This window comes from Bombina bombina, chromosome 2 (assembly GCF_027579735.1).
Source record: "Bombina bombina isolate aBomBom1 chromosome 2, aBomBom1.pri, whole genome shotgun sequence".
In the NCBI taxonomy this organism is placed as follows: Eukaryota; Metazoa; Chordata; class Amphibia; order Anura; family Bombinatoridae; genus Bombina; species Bombina bombina.
Genome location: NC_069500.1, coordinates 1233896794 through 1233917454, shown reverse-complemented (window position 1 = coordinate 1233917454; position 20661 = coordinate 1233896794). Strand labels below are relative to the sequence as shown.

The 20661-nt window shown below is 31.3% G+C and overlaps 1 protein-coding gene across 1 annotated transcript in view; it reads right to left on the bottom strand.

The window, feature by feature from the left end:
* The window catches only part of GABRA2 (gamma-aminobutyric acid type A receptor subunit alpha2), a 289596-nt gene that overhangs the window by 126558 nt on the left and 142377 nt on the right, over nucleotides 1-20661 (bottom strand). The window contains exon 3 of the mRNA XM_053700268.1: nucleotides 6830-7050. Coding sequence (XP_053556243.1) covers nucleotides 6830-7050 — 221 coding nt within the window. The remainder of the gene's footprint in view (nucleotides 1-6829; nucleotides 7051-20661) is intronic.

The following is a 20661-nucleotide window of genomic DNA, read 5'->3' as shown; positions in this document are numbered from 1 at the left end:
AGAGTCAGTTTAAACTTTATCCCCACTATCTTATTAGCCCAAAAATTAATCTTCTGCCAGAATTGGGTTATTTTAGGGCAATCCCAGAAACAATGTGTTAAGTCTGCCTTTTCCTTACAACACTTAGGGCAATTCCTTTTATCCTGACTCCATTTTGCCAGCCTAGCTGGCATGAGATAGGCCCTATTTAATATTTTCAAATGCGATTCTTTCCATGCACTCATACATGTAGCACCAGTAACCAATATAATACTTTGCTTTAAGGTCTCACTCTCTGCCCTCAAGTTTGCTTTGGCCCACTTAATCGTCAAAGCCTTGATGTTCTTCATACCCAAGGAATTCATAATCGTATCATAGAATTGAGAGATAGTGTTCACCCCCTCACGATAATGTATTATAACTTGCTTGACCTTACTGTTGTTTATCTCAGGACCTGTTTCTTGTCTCAATTCCTCAAGCCAATGCCTGAGTTGCAGGTATGCAAAAAAACTTGACCTTAGGAGTCCAAATTGTTGAGAGATACTCTCAAACGAACGGAGCCTAAAATTGTCATTTTCACATAGCTGTGATACATAGATCACTCCTCTTTCCGCCCATGCCCCAAATGTCGAAGGAACCAAAGCCGCTGGAAAACTTGGATTGCCTAAAATTGGTAGAAATTCGAATTTCCGATAATCTATTGCCAGCTCCTTGCAGATGCTCTGCCAAGCCTGTATAATAAATTTGAAGGTCGTTAACTGATTAATTTTATCGGGTAGTTTGCTAGCTGTATGGTGTATAATAGCCTTTAATGTAAAGGGTTTTATCAGGCTAGATTCCATCTCATAGAATGAGACGAGATTCTTTTCAGTGATCCAATCTAGAGCGAACTTGGCTACCGCTGCATAATTGTAAAATTTCAGGTGGGGACAGGCCATCCCTCCAAAAGCTTTTGGTAGAGTTAACTTAAATATAGAAATCCGAGGTTTCTTACCTTGCCAAATAAATTGATTGAAAGACTGATTAAGGAAGATCAAATCTTTCTTATATAACAGAAGTGGGAGATTCTGCAAAAAATACAGGAGTTTGGGAAATAACACCACTTTAATCAGCATAATTTGCGCTGTAAGTGAGAGCGGGAGGTTGCTCCAACTCTGTAATTTGGTAGCTAAGGCCTTAATACATTGTTTGAAATTAAGCTCATACCAGAGATTAGGGTCCCTAGTTAGCTTAATTCCTAAATAAGAAATCTGGGTGGATTCTATAAAAGGATGGTTACATTGACCTATAGGTTTACGTATCCATAGAATCTCCGATTTTCCATAATTTATTTTATACCCTGAGAATGAGCTAAACAAATTACAATTTTTTAATAATCGTGGGATAGACGTCGCCGTATTACTGAGAAATAATAAAAGATCATCAGCAAAGAGAGATATAACTAACTTATGCCTTCCTAGCTGAATGCCCTGAAATTCTTGCCTTAGGTAAATTGCCAGCGGTTCAAGGGATAAATTGAAGAGAAAATGCGACAGGGGACACCCTTGCCGAGTGTCACGACCCAGAGTTATCTTCTCGGTAGCTTCTCCATTCACTATAATTGAAGAAGATTAGGTCTGATTTAAAACCTAAATCCAAATATATGCATCAATTATCTTTAGCCCCTAGTGTCTCCACCTTTGTTAAATGTGTGGAAGCTGATATTGAGCAAATAATGTATACAGGCATAGTTGAAGATAATCTCACTAAATCACAAAGACAAGCATTAAGAGAACTTTCCAGTACAAATGACATAATCATAAAACAATCCGATAAGGGCGGTAGGTAATGTTGTCCTTATGGACCAAGATTTTTACATTAGACAAGTCAAACAGTTATTAGATGATCCATTATAGTACATGAAAGTCACACAACAGTCTTTTATAAGTCTTGTGATGAACTTGGCTTTATGTTAAATGATGGTAGGTTGTCTGGACTTATTTCTAAAAAAAGAATTATATTTTTTACTCAATTCTTTTCCAGTTATACCAACCTTTTATTGCATTCCAAAATTGCATAAAAATATTAAAAAAAAAAACCGGGGAGGCTGATTTTTTCCGGGGTGGGAGATCTTACTGAAGGTATAATTAAATATGTAGACCATTTTTTTAAAACATTTCTACCTACTTTGAATTCATACGTACAAGACACAAACGATGTTTTGCATAAACTCTATAATGTGAAAATTAGTGAAAATTTTCTTTTTGTGACACTAGATGTGGAATCTCTTTATTCCTCAATTCCACATAGTGTGGGTCTGGCAGCTGCCAGATACTTTTTGGAATTGAGGGGAAAAAAGTACAACAACATACTGAATTAGTTTTGAAATTTCTCAACTTTGTTCTCACTAACAATATTTTTACTTTTAAAGGAAGATTTTTCAAGCAGATTAGAGGCATGGCCATAGGAGCAACGTCTGCGCCCACCTATGCCTGTTTACATCTTGGTCTCTGGGAACTGCAAGATGTTTTTCACAGTATGTCAGAATGAGTGGATGCACATGTTCTTATGGTTACTCTATGTGGATGACATCTTCATCTTGTGGAATGGCACTGTAGAGGATGTGGAGACTTTTGTGGTGGAACTAAACAAACATCCTCATAACATTTCCTGACTCACCAAGTGAGCAAAGAATCAATAACTTTTTTAGATTTAAAAATAAAAAATCAGAATGGGGCAATATATACCGAGGTATTTCGTAAAGATACTGCCACAAATAGTTTACTTCATGTCACCAGTCATCACCCAAATAATTTAAAGGATGGCATCCCAGTGGGGCAGTTTCTATGTCTTAACCAAAATGCTCCACTGAAGCCTCTTTTGAAAGACAAGCAAGAGAACTAGCTGGCCGGTTTAGGGAAAGAGGATATTCAAATAGAAGTATTAGAAAGGCTTGGGTCAGAGCACGCTTGACTGATAGAAAAAATATACTCTATGGAGCAAAATGTGAAAAAAGTGATGAAGCAGAAATGGTGCGTTTAAAAACCCCTTATAATTGTCATTGGGGTAAGTTGCAGCACATAATGCATAAACATTGCCACATTTTGCATACTGATAGAGCACTGCATAATTTTCTCTCTTCCTACCCCTTGTTAATTGCAAAAAGAGCAGTTAGTCTCAGAGATAACCTTGTACATCCTGAGTTTGAAAGAAGTTTGTCCCCAGCAAACTGGTTAAGCACTTTACAACAAAGAGTTGGAGGCCTACTTATCAAGCCGTCAACTTACTTGCATTCAACGGCACCAACACGCTTGCCTGACATCGCCTAATATCGCGGCCACGGACCTGAATACGCTCTCCATATTTATTTAAAAAGCTGTCAAAAAGCCGCGCACCAAGTACGGGGCGATGAGCAGCGGACTGTTGTTAACTAAACAGTCATCGATATTGCTGCTCTTCGGCTTTTTCACAGCTTTATTTGTATACTGTCACTAAGCACCGCCACTATACTAAACTGTTTAACCCCTATCCCGCCGCTCCCGGATGCCACTGCAACTAAATAAAGTTATTAACCCCTATTCCGCTGCTCGCAGAAACCACCGCAACTCTTAATCTAAATCTAAAACCCACCCAATAAACCCTTAAAAAATCCTAACACTAACCCCTGAAGATCCACTTACAGTGTTGAAGATCCGACATCCATCCTCATCGAAGCCGGCAGAAGTCTTCATCCAAGTGGCCGAAGTCTTCATCCAAGCCGGCAGAAGTCTTCACCCAGATGGCATCTTCTATCTTCATCCATCCGGCGCGGAGCGGCTTCATCTTCAAGACATACGATGCGGAGCATCCTCTTCGTTCGACGTCTTCTTGAACAATGAATGTTCCTTTAAATGACGTCATCCAAGATGGCGTCTCTTAGATTCCGATTGGCTGATAGAATTCTATCAGCCAATCGGAATTAAGGTTGAAAAAATCCTATTGGCGGTTGCAATCAGCCAATAGGATTGAGCTTTCATCCTATTGGCTGATCCAATTTGTATTTGTATTTTTTATTTACAGGTAAAAGAGCTGATTTCTTTGGGGCAATGCCCCGCAAAAGGCCCTTTTAAGGGCTATTTGTAGTTTATTGTAGGTTAGGGTTTTTTTATTTTGGGGGGGCTTTTTAATTTTCATAGGGCTCTTAGATTAGGTGTAATTAGCTTAAATCTTTGATAATTTTTTTATTTTGTGTAACTTAGTCTTTATTTTTTGTAACTTAGTGTTTGTTATTTTTTGTAACTTAGTTGTTAGTTTTTTGTAACTTTGTAATTTTTTATTGTAGATTTAAATTATTTGAGTAGGGTTAGGTGTTTAAATACATAATATAGTTAATTTAATTTGTAGTTTAATGTAATTTTAGTATAACAGTTAGTGTAGATTAATTATTAGTTTAATATAGTTTAACGTAATTTTAGTATAATAGTTAGAGTAGATTAATTAATAGTTTAATATAGTTTAATGTAATTTTAGTATCATAGTTAGGGTAGATTAATTAATAGTTTAATATAGTTTAAATTAAATCTAAAGGTAAGTTTAAATTTATTATAAGATAGGGATGAGTTAATATTTAATATAAAGTTAGCGGGTTGTTAGGTTTAGGGGTTAATAGGTTAATTTAGTTTATGGCGATGTGGGGGCTGGCTGTTTAGGGGTTAATAGGTTTAGTAAGTGGTAGTGATGTGGGAGGCCAGGGGTTTAGGTGTTAATACATTTATTTAGTTGTGGTGGGCTCCAGGAGCGGCGGGATAGTGGTTAATAACTTTATGTAGGTGGCGGCGGTGGCGGGCGGTAGATTAGGGGTTAATAAGTATAATGTAGGTGGTGGTGGTGTAGGGGGAGGCAGATTAGGGGTGTTTAGACTCGGGTCTTATGTTAGGGTGTTAGGTGTAAACATAACTTTTAATCTCCCATAGGAATCAATGGGATATCGGGCAGCAGGGAACATGAGCTTTCGCTGCTTTCAGACTCCCATTGATTCCTATGGCATCCGCCGCCTCCAGGTACACTGGGCCGGAATAGTGGCGAGCATACCTGGTAGGTATTTGTTAACTAGCAAAAGTAGTCAGATAGTGCCGAATTTGCATTCGGAACATCTGTAATGACGTAAGCATCAATCTGTATCGGACTGAGACCGGCGGATCGTATGTTACGTCACAGATTTCAAATGTTGCAGGTCTGTAGGGTTTGATAACTAAGGGGAATCAGGCTCTCCACAATTACGCTGCGGAATTCCAGCATATTTGCGGTTGACGGCTTGATAAGTAGGCCTCTTGGGTGTCACCCTTTTGGCAAGTGCACGTACTGCAGTCATATACAAAAAAAAAAAAACTTTTGGTACTGATCCAAACAAAACATTTACAATTGGATAACTTGCAATACATCAGGGGGTCATCTATTTATTGTCCTGTTCTTGCCCGAAATATTTTATTGGGAAAACTGGCAGAGAACTGAAAGATAGGGTAAAAGAGCATAGAAATGACATAAAGCACAAGGTTGTTGATAGTCGAGTAGCTAGACATTTTGCAGTGTGTCATGATGCGAATTACACCTGTTTAAAATTGATAGACATAGAGCATCCTAAATTAAAGAGAAGAGGTGGTAATTATGACAAAATTCTTCTAAACAAGAATCAAAATGGATGTATAGATTGCAAATTTTAGCCCCTGAGGGGTTAAATGAAAAAATAGAATATGCCTGTTTCCTATAGTAAGCATACATTTGTTAAAACGTCTTTGCCAGTCACATATTGTTTATTTATTTGTATTTTTGTTTTTGCTGTTTTTTACTTGTTTATGATTAGCATGAGCTATGATAGTTACAACAGAAAATGTAACAATACAAATGTATTTGTTTAAAAATTATATCGTTGCCACTCTCTATGTAACTAGTCCTTTTAATACATATTTTCAAATAGTTTTCATCAGTAATAATTATGTGATATGGCTTTAAGAAAGCATAAAAGAAGATGTGTGGAGGATATAAAAGAGCCGTTTGGGCTCACTGACAGCTATCTGACGAAGCCCTGGCCAAACCCCAAGTGGGAGGGGCGAAACGCATCATCTGGCATTATACACATGGTGTTTGTTTGGTGAAGACTGCCCTGATTGATATTCAGCTATAAAGTATTGCACTTTGGATATAAATGTCAAAAGCAGCAAAAAGGGTGTTATATTGAACGAGATCTCCTGGATACTTCTGATCACCTGGCACAGCATTACCATGGAACTTCTGTATTCAAGTTTCAAGAGAAAATGCACAAAAGTGCTAAATGGTGATGTTATCAGCTTCCCTTCTACCGGTGGACGGATCATAAAGTTATAAGGTACTTTTGCAAGATGGGTCATTCTATTACATCAACTGCTGCATACAAGTATAATTCCTTTTGGGATTGATCCACAATTGATATAATTGCACCAAAGTTTTCTAACATTTGGATGTGGACATTTTCCGTGTCAAATATCCTACTCTTGTTATTAAATTTTGGAGCGTGCTTTTGCACTAAGTGCTCCTTATTTTTTGCTGCAAAAGGAACTTTCAATACATCAGTTTAGCTGGTTTGGGAGCGTGCTATGTGCACTAAGTGCTTCCTATTTTGTGGTTACCTAGCTAACTGATTCCATCTGTGTTTATATCCTTTATTATTAGTTGTGATGTCATACTTAGCAAACATTTGGTCTTAATAAATGGTGATAAGTGTTACTTTTTGTTCTCACAATAAATACAATATTAGTTAAACAAATTTGCATTGGTGCGGCCTTGCCATTCTTTGACTTTTGAATATTATCATTAGTCCTTTCTTTTTTCATGTGCATATATAAAATAAAAGACGTACCTCATTGTATACAACAGAGTACCATCATCCTGAATTCTTAACAGCTTATTCGGCATTGTCATGTTGTGGGCTATAGATTTCTTTCCATTATGAAAAAATGTATCCGGCGTCCAGATTTTACTAGCCATCAGATTGTTTAATCTCAATATGTGCATTGGTCCTTTAAATCTCAATCTTTCATCTTCCCAGTTTTGTCGAAAAAACACATCTATCGTATATTCCTATGATATAAAGAAAGTACATTTAGAATTAGATACTTCTTGTAACATATACTATTTTTATTTAACAATATAAATATCACCTTAAAAACTGTAGAATCAAAATCTATCACAACTAGTGATAATATTGTGAAAGTTTAGCCATGAATAAACCTAATTGAAATCAAGTTTATTGACTCTCTATGATAACTTAAAGTGCTACATTTCAGTATCATTTTAAGTATCCCTTTCTCATGTTTTCAGTAATTCAATAATATAATTTCTCACATTACGACAGACAAGAGAAATACAACACATCATAGTGAAGAAATACATTTCACACCATCAAATCAATAAAAGGGGGAGTCTTTAATAGTTACCAAGTTAAAGGAACATACATTTGGTACAAATAGTTGATGATTTCACTATTCTCTAGGAAATTGCTTAGTTAACAGTCAGAAATTAGTATTACATATTTTATACGATTTACTAAAATATATAACAGACGAGATAAGAACATGTATTCATTGTCTATGTGGTCTCAAAAGCTATATTTAACTATTTTATTATGCCAGCAAAAGTATTATCTTTACTTAAAGGGATAGTAAACAACTTTTTAATTACAAGACATTACTGTTGTGTTACTAAAGAATAACATAGCTTTATTTAAAACAAATTAATATCCTTTTACTGCAATTAATTTACCAATAGCCAAACTTTATCCACCATTTGCTTTATTTGGAGGAGCCAATCTGGGCTTTAGGGCCCGATTCTATAAAGCTCTCTGGGCTGGTGAAATTCTTTAAGAATGCTCACCAGTACTTCTATTTCCCTGATGGAATTCTATAAAGCTTCTAAGGGGTGTATACTACATTTTTTTATGGGAAGAAGATGCATATATTACACAAGTGCACAATTAAATCATAATTTAAAAATCATACAAACAAATAATTGAACAATTCACACAAAAATACGCTGGGAAAAAATGTATGTTAAAGGGATATGAAACCCATTTTTTTTTCATTCATGATATAGAAACAACTTTCTAATTTACTTCTATTATCTAATTTGTTTTATTCTCTTGATATTCTTTGCTGAAAAGCATATCTAGATAGTCTCAGTAGCTGCTGATTGGTTGCTGCATTTAAAAGCCTCATGTGATTGGCTCACCCATGTACATTGCTTTTTTATAACTAAGGATATCTAAAAAATGAAGCAAAATAAATAATAGAAGTAAATTGGATTGTTGTTTAAATTTGCATTCTCTTTCTGAATCATGAAAGAAAAATTTTGGGTTTAGAGTCCCTTTAAGGTGCATCAAAAGTTACAAAATTGTTCACCAATAATCATATTTTATCAAAAATGTAAAATATGTATGTAAATTACACAGGAATAAATTGTATTAAACATGCACAGCATAAATCGTAATTTAACTACACTGAATGTGCAAAAAATATTTCGAAATTTGGACTTATAAGTACAAAATACAAAGCGGAATTGTAGTTTTTTAGTAAAATGGAATAAGGGCGTTCCATGGGTGTATATGACATTGTCTCTAAAATTCCAGCATAATTATCTAAAATTTCTAAACATTTCTTCCCTACAAATCTCACGTTTTTTTTCTTGCAAATTAAAGTGCCAAGCCTTTATCAAAATACTCAAAACGCAAATTAGTTTCAAAAGAAAACTTATGCATACGAAAATAACAGCAATTTTAAGGTACAGTGTGATTTGATTTGTATTAAGCGTAATATTAAGGTTTAAAAATATGCCAAGTTCTTCCTGTATACTTCATCGTCCTTTGCGAACTATTACATAGCAGGAAGCTCTCATTATTTCTACAAGAGAAATTTTGCCACTCGCAGGAACTTTCTTTTTAGAATTCCTTGAGGACTGCCCCTCTAGAATGGCAAATCTTTTAGACTCGGCCCCTTAGCCCTCAGACAAGAAGGCTAGACATGTTCATAAAGTTAGTGTACAGTGTATTATTTTGCAGTAAAAATCAGTTAAAGCACAGTCAGCCTTGAGAAGTCAGCAGGGTGAAGTTTAAGTCCTGGGAATAAGAAATTGATAAATTACATGAAAAGGGGGCAATCAATTAATGGAATTATACTGCAAAGCTATTTCATTATACATAACTAAACATTTTATATACAAATCTAAAGGTGTTTACTGTCCCTTTAATTACCACCTATGGAAAGAAATTTGAATGTTGAATGTTATCAGTCAGTCTCTGTTAAGGAAACCTTAAGAATTTAAACTTAAATTGAGCAGAGCTTACTAAGCTTAACATTTCTGCTATATAGAGGACTAAATAAAAGGATGAAAATGATGGTATTTCCCTGGGAGGTCAAGACTCATTTCTGTATTTTCTATAGGGGATTATCTGCTTATATAACTACAAGTCTCTGTTTTAAGAAACTTGATGTAGCCTTGTTCTATGGTACTGTGGGATTTTCATGTGATTAGCGGCTTGGCTGACAGTTTCACTTAATATCCCCAACTGAATACATGTCAGTATAGAAAAGTTATTTTAACCTTCCCCTCTCAGCATTAGTAAAGATGTATATTACATTTACTTTTACGCATAATACTAAAATACATCTTATTTTTTATTTTCCTCTTTTAATTTCTAGTGTTATCTCAACTAAATAAAGATGCTTAAAAAAACTTATCAGTCAGTAGGCTTGTATATTACTGAAGAATAAGGGGGCGATTTATTGAAGGCTTTCGCCAGTCTTTGAGCCCCTACTGCTGCAGGTTCTCACAAGAGAACCTGCACACCGTATTTAACAAGCAGCGGTCATGAGACCGCTACTTTCCTAACCTCTTCGCCACCTCTAAGGTGGCGAAATTCAATCTCCCCGGTCTTGTCCGACCAGGGAGATTGACAGCTCCTGCCGACGCGTGATTGGCTGTGTGCAGGCAGGTGGGATTGCACGTGAGCGTAAAATAGCGCTTGTGTGCAATGCTGAATTCCTCCAGGGGAATTCAGCCCGCCAGAGGCGAGCTGCAGCGGACAGGGGCGCGTATATGCGCCCCTGTCTACCTCAGCTTGATATATGACCCTAATTATGCTTATACAATAAAGTTTTAACAATTAATTTTGGTCTTCATTGTAAATAAAATGTCTACACTTTTAATAAAATATTCCAGATAAATTATATTTGGCTACCAAGAGGCCTTGCATTACTTTTTTACTTTTTATGGAGACTACACCATTGTTAACAGTGGGAGCATACCCATTCCTCCCTACATTCAACTAGATTTTATAAAATCACTAGAAAGACTGGAAAAAACTCAAATATGTTTAGCAAATATGTTCTTAAAGTGATAGTGAATATATTCACATTTTAGCATAGTTAAGCTACAGTACTTTTATTTATAAAAGCATGATTTGTCTCAGCAGTCAAAAATATTTTCTTTTGTGCAGTGTTCTTTGTTGGTATTCTAGATTAAAGTGATGGTAAATCCTAGCGTTTTTGAAATACTAGGATTTACCAGTACAATAAATAAAGGGGAAAATACTTCATGCTAAAAGTTCCTTTATTTGCTTGTAGCTTATGCTGCGCTGAGCACCTCAGGCCGCCCGCAGCAGAATGCAATTTTTTTTTAATAAGGTGATGTTTCCACCTCTTAGCCAATAGCCGTGCGGCAGTCATTATGCTGGATTGCTAGCACGCTATTGGCTAAGATCACCCCACTGAAAAATAGCATTCTGTTGTAGGTAGCCTGAGGCGCGCAGCATGGCATACACTGCAGACAAATAAAGGAACTTTCAGCACAAAATATTTTATAGTTCATGACTGAAAGTCCCCTTTATTTGTTGCACTGGTAAATCCTAGCATTTCAAAAATGCTAGGATTTAACATCACTTTAAGTTTTTTTTTTTTTAAAGAAACAAAACCCAAATATGGCCCAGATTACAAGTGCAGCACTATTAAGATTGCAGGGTGCGTTATCCAAATCACTACCCAGCACTAACATCAATTATTACAAGTCAATGGTAAAAGAGATAAATAAGAGGCCAACATTTTTTTTAGTGCGTCCAGTACTGTACACAAATACACATGTCTACATACAGACATGTATACATACATACAGTACTTATATATCTAGTGCTACAGAATTATAATAATAATACACACATATATACAAACACACAGATACATACACAATATGTACATGCATACAGTACTTATATATCCAGTGATACAGAATTATAATAATAATACACACATATATACAAACACACAGATACATACACACATTTATACATGCAGTCTTTATATATTCAGTGCTACAGAATTATAATAATAATACACATATATATACAAACACACAGATACATACACACATATATACATACAGTACTTATATATCCAGTGATACAGAATTATAATAATAATACACACATATATACATACAGTACTTATATATCTAGTGCTACAGAATTATAATATTAATACACACATATATACAAACACACAGATACATACACGCATATATACATGCATACTGTACTTATATATCCAGTGCTACAGAATTATAATATTAATACACACATACAGTACTTATATATCTAGTGCTACAGAATTATAATAATAATACACACATACAGTACTTATATATCTAGTGCTACAGAATTATAATAATAATACACACATACAGTACTTATATATCCAGTGCTAAAGAATTATAATAAAGACATATATACAAACACACAGATACATACACACATGTATACATACATACAGTAATTATATATCCAGTGCTACAGAATTATAATAATAATACACATATATATATATATATACAAAAACACAGATACATACACACATATATACATACATACAGTACTTATATCCAGTGCTACAGAATTATAATAATACACACATATACATACATACAGTACTTATATATCCAGTGCTACAGAATTATAATAATAATACACACATATATACATGCATACAGTACTTATATACCCAGTGCTACAGAATTATAATAATACACACATATATACAAACACACAGATACATACACACATATATACATACAGTACTTATATACCCAGTGCTACAGAATTATAATAATAATACACACATATATACAAACACACAGATACATACACACATATATACATACAGTACTTATATATCCAGTGCTACAGCATTATAATAATAATACACACATATATACAAACACACAGATACATACACATATGTAACATACATACAGTACTTATATATCCAGTGCTACAGAATTATAATAATAATACACACATATATACAAACACACAGATACATACACACATATATACATACATACAGTACTTATATATTTAGTGCTACAGAATTATAATAATAATACACACATATATACATACATACAGTAATTATATATCTAGTGCTACAGAATTATAATAATAATACACACATAAATACAAACACACAGATACATACACACATATATACATACATACAGTACTTATATATCCAGTGCTACAGAATTATAATAATAATACACACATATATACACACATACAGTACTTATATCCAGTGATACAGAATTATAATAATAATAAACACATAAATACAAACACACAGATACATACACACATATATACATACATACAGTACTTATATATCCATTGATACAGAATTATAATAATAATACACGCATATATACAAACACACAGATACATACACACATATATACATGAATACAGTACTTATATATCCATTGCTAAAGAATTATAATAATAATACACATATATATATATATATATATATATATATATACAAACACACAGATAAATACACACATATATACATACATACAGTACTTATATATACAGTGCTACAGAATTATAATAATAATACACACATATATACAAACACACAGATACATACAAACATATATACATACATACAGTACTTATATGCAGTGCTACAGAATTATAATAATAATACACACATATATACAAACACACAGATACATACACACATGAATACATACATACAGTACTTATATATCCAGTGATACAGAATTATAATAATACACACATATATACAAACACACAGATACATACACACATATATACATACATGCAGTACTTATATATCCAGTGCTACTGAATTATAATAATAATACACATATATATACAAACACACAGATACATACACACATATATACATACATGCAATACTTATATATCCAGTGCTACAGAATTATAATAATAATACACACATATATACAAACACACAGATACATACACACATATATACATGCATACAGTACTTATACATCCAGTGCTACAGAATTATAATAATAATACACACATATATACATGCGTACAGTACTTATATACCCAGTGTTACAGAATTATAATAATAATACACACATATACAAACACACAGATACATACACACATATATACATGCATACAGTACTTATACATCCAGTGCTACAGAATTATAATAATAATACACACATATATACAAACACACAGATACATACACACATATATACATGCATACAGTACTTATATATCCAGTGCTAGAGAATTATAATAATAATACACACATATATACATGCGTACAGTACTTATATACCCAGTGCTACAGAATTATAATAATAATACACACATATATACAAACACACAGATACATACACACATATATACATACAGTACGTATATACCCAGTGCTACTGAATAATTATAATAATACACACATATATACAAACACACAGATACATACACACATATATACATACATACAGTACTTATATATCAATTGCTACAGAATTATAATAATAATACACACATATATACAAACACACAGATACATACAAACATATATACATACATACAGCATTTATATATCCAGTGCTACAGAATTATAATAATAATACACACATGTACACATACATACAGTAATTATATATCCAGTGCTACAGAATTATAATAATAATACACATATATATATATACAAACACACAGATACATACACACATATATACATACATACAGTACTTATATATCCAGTGCTACAGAATTATAATAATAATACACACATATATACAAACACATAGATACATACACACATATATACATACATGCAGTACTTATATATCCAGTGCTACAGAATTATAATAATAATACACACATATATACAAACACACAGATACATACACACATATATACATGCATACGGTACTTATATATCCAGTGCTACAGAATTATAATAATAATACACAAATGTATACATGCGTACAGTACTTATATACCCAGTGCTACAGAATTATAATAATAATACACACATATATACAAACACATAGATACATACACACATATATACATACATGCAGTACTTATATATCCAGTGTTACAGAATTATAATAATAATACACACATATATACAAACACACAGATACATACACACATATATACATACAGTACATATATATCCAGTGCTACAGCATTATAATAATAATACACACATATATACAAACACACAGATACATACACACATGTAACATACATACAGTACTTATATATCCAGTGCTACAGAATTATAATAATAATACACACATATATAAAAACACACAGATACATACACACATGTAACATACATACAGTACTTATATATCCAGTGCTACAGAATTATAATAATAATACACACATATATACAAACACACAGATACATACACACATATATACATACAGTACTTATGTATCCAATGATACAGAATTATAATAATAATACACACATATATACAAACACACCGATACATACACACATATATACATACATACAGTACTTATATCCAGTGCTACAGAATTATAATAATAATACACACATATATACAAACACACAGATACATACACACATATATACATACAGTACTTATGTATCCAGTGATACAGAATTATAATAATAATACACACATATATACAAACACACCGATACATACACACATATATACATACATACAGTACTTATATATCCAGTGCTACAGAATTATAATAATAATACACACATATATACATACATACAGTACTTATATATCCAGTGATACAGAATTACAATAATAATACACACATATATACAAACACACAGATACATACACACATGTATACATACATACAGTACTTATATATCCAGTGATACAGAATTATAATAATTATACAACATATATACAAACACACAGATACATACACACATGTATACATATATACAGTACTTATATATCCAGTGCTACAGAATTATAATAATAATACACACATATATACATACATACAGTACTTATATCCAGTGCTACAGAATTATAATAATAATACACACATATATACAAACACACAGATACATACACACATATATACATACCTACAGTACTTATATATCCAGTGCTACAGAATTATTAATTATACACACATATATACAAACACACAGATACATACACACATATATACATACATGCAGAACTTATATATCCAGTGATACAGAATTATAATAATAATACACACATATATACAAACACACAGATACATACACACATATATACATGCATACAGTACTTATATATCCAGTGCTACAGAATTATAATAATAATACACACATATATACAAACACGCAGATACATACACACATATATACATACATACAGTACTTATATATCCAGTGCTACAGATTTATAATAATAATACACACATATATACAAACACACGGATACATACACACATGTATACATACATACAGTAATTATATATCCAGTGCTACAGAATTATAATATTAATACATATATATATACAAAAACACAGATACCTACACACATATATACATACATACAGTACTTCTATCCAGTGCTACAGAATTATAATAATAATACACACATATATATATACATACATACAGTACTTATATATACAGTGCTACATAATTATAATAATAATACACACATATATACATGCATACAGTACTTATATACCCAGTGCTACAGAATTATAATAATAATACACACATATATATATACAAACACACAGATACATACACACATATATACATACAGTACTTATATACCCAATGCTACAGAATTATAATAATAATACACACATATATACAAACACACAGATACATACACACATATATACATGCATACAGTACTTATATATCCAGTGCTACAACATTATAATAATAATACACACATATATACAAACACACAAATACATACACACATATATACATGCAGACAATAGTTATATATCCAGTGCTACAGAATTATAATAATAATACACACATATATACATACATACAGTACTTATATATTCAGTGCTACATAATTATAATAATAATAATACACACATATATACAAACTTACGGATACATACACACATGTATACATACATACAGTAATTATATATTCAGTGCTACAGAATTATAATATTAATACACATATATATACAAAAATACAGATACCTACACACATATATACATACATACAGTACTTATACCCAGTGCTACAGAATTATAATAATAATACACACATATATATATACAAACACACAGATACATACACACATATATACATACAGTACTTATATACCCAATTCTACAGAATTATAATAATAATACACACATATATACAAACACACAGATACATACACACATATATACATGCATACAGTACTTATATATCCAGTGCTACAGCATTATAATAATAATACACACATATATACAAACACACAAATACATACACACATATATACATGCAGACAATACTTATATATCCAGTGCTACAGAATTATAATAATAATACACACATATATACAAACACACAGAAACATATACACATGTAACATAAATACAGTACTTATATATCCAGTGCTGCAGAATTATAATAATAATAATAATACACATATATATACATACATACAGTACTTATATATCCAGTGCTACAGAATTATAATAATACACACATATATACAAACACACAGATACATACACACATATATACATGCATACAGTACTTATACATCCAGTGCTACAGAATTATAATAATAATACACACATATATACATGCGTACAGTGCTTATATACCCAGTGCTACAGAATTATAATAATAATACACACATATACAAACACACAGATACATACACACATATATACATGCATACAGTACTTATACATCCAGTGCTACAGAATTATAATAATAATACACACATATATACAAACACACAGATACATACACACATATATACATGCATACAGTACTTATATATCCAGTGCTAGAGAATTATAATAATAATACACACATATATACATGCGTACAGTACTTATATACCCAGTGCTACAGAATTATAATAATAATACACACATATATACAAACACACAGATACATACACACATATATACATACAGTACGTATATACCCAGTGCTACTGAATAATTATAATAATACACACATATATACAAACACACAGATACATACACACATATATACATACATACAGTACTTATATATCAATTGCTACAGAATTATAATAATAATACACACATATATACAAACACACAGATACATACAAACATATATACATACATACAGTATTTATATATCCAGTGCTACAGAATTATAATAATAATACACACATGTACACATACATACAGTAATTATATATCCAGTGCTACAGAATTATAATAATAATACACATATATATATATATACAAACACACAGATACATACACACATATATACATACATACAGTACTTATATATCCAGTGCTACAGAATTATAATAATAATACACACATATATACAAACACATAGATACATACACACATATATACATACATGCAGTACTTATATATCCAGTGCTACAGAATTATAATAATAATACACACATATATACAAACACACAGATACATACACACATATATACATGCATACGGTACTTATATATCCAGTGCTACAGAATTATAATAATAATACACAAATGTATACATGCGTACAGTACTTATATACCCAGTGCTACAGAATTATAATAATAATACACACATATATACAAACACATATATACATACACACATATATACATACATGCAGTACTTATATATCCAGTGTTACAGAATTATAATAATAATACACACATATATACAAACACACAGATACATACACACATATATACATACAGTACATATATATCCAGTGCTACAGCATTATAATAATAATACACACATATATACAAACACACAGATACATACACACATGTAACATACATACAGTACTTATATATCCAGTGCTACAGAATTATAATAATAATACACACATATATAAAAACACACAGATACATACACACATGTAACATACATACAGTACTTATATATCCAGTGCTACAGAATTATAATAATAATACACACATATATACAAACACACAGATACATACACACATATATACATACAGTACTTATGTATCCAGTGATACAGAATTATAATAATAATACACACATATATACAAACACACCGATACATACACACATATATACATACATACAGTACTTATATCCAGTGCTACAGAATTATAATAATAATACACACATATATACAAACACACAGATACATACACACATATATACATACAGTACTTATGTATCCAGTGATACAGAATTATAATAATAATACACACATATATACAAACACACCGATACATACACACATATATACATACATACAGTACTTATATCCAGTGCTACAGAATTATAATAATAATACACATATATATATACAAACACACAGATACATACACACATATATACATACATACAGTACTTATATATCCAGTGCTACAGAATTATAATAATAATACACACATATATACATACATACAGTACTTATATATCCAGTACTACAGAATTATAATAATAATACACACATATATACAAACACACAGATACATACACACATATATACATACATACAGTACTTATATATCCAGTGATACAGAATTACAATAATAATACACACATATATACAAACACACAGATACATACACACATGTATACATACATACAGTACTTATATATCCAGTGATACAGAATTATAATAATTATACAACATATATACAAACACACAGATACATACACACATGTATACATATATACAGTACTTATATATCCAGTGCTACAGAATTATAATAATAATACACACATATATACATACATACAGTACTTATATCCAGTGCTACAGAATTATAATAATAATACACACATATATACAAACACACAGATACATACACACATATATACATACCTACAGTACTTATATATCCAGTGCTACAGAATTATAATTATACACACATATATACAAACACACAGATACATACACACATATATACATACATGCAGAACTTATATATCCAGTGATACAGAATTATAATAATAATACACACATATATACAAACACACAGATACATACACACATATATACATGCATACAGTACTTATATATCCAGTGCTACAGAATTATAATAATAATACACACATATATACAAACACGCAGATACATACACACATATATACATACATACAGTACTTATATATCCAGTGCTACAGATTTATAATAATAATACACACATATATACAAACACACGGATACATACACACATGTATACATACATACAGTAATTATATATCCAGTGCTACAGAATTATAATATTAATACATATATATATACAAAAACACAGATACCTACACACATATATACATACATACAGTACTTCTATCCAGTGCTACAGAATTATAATAATAATACACACATATATACATGCATACAGTACTTATATACCCAGTGCTACAGAATTATAATAATAATACACACAAATATATACAAACACACAGATACATACACACATATATACATACAGTACTTATATACCCAATGCTACAGAATTATAATAATAATACACACATATATACAAACACACAGATACATACACACATATATACATGCATACAGTACTTATATATCCAGTGCTACAACATTATAATAATAATACACACATATATACAAACACACAAATACATACACAAATATATACATGCAGACAATAGTTATATATCCAGTGCTACAGAATTATAATAATAATACACACATATATACATACATACAGTACTTATATATTCAGTGCTACATAATTATAATAATAATAATACACACATATATACAAACTTACGGATACATACACACATGTATACATACATACAGTAATTATATATTCAGTGCTACAGAATTATAATATTAATACACATATATATACAAAAATACAGATACCTACACACATATATACATACATACAGTACTTATACCCAGTGCTACAGAATTATAATAATAATACACACATATATATATACAAACACACAGATACATACACACATATATACATACAGTACTTATATACCCAATTCTACAGAATTATAATAATAATACACACATATATACAAACACACAGATACATACACACATATATACATGCATACAGTACTTATATATCCAGTGCTACAGCATTATAATAATAATACACACATATATACAAACACACAAATACATACACACATATATACATGCAGACAATACTTATAT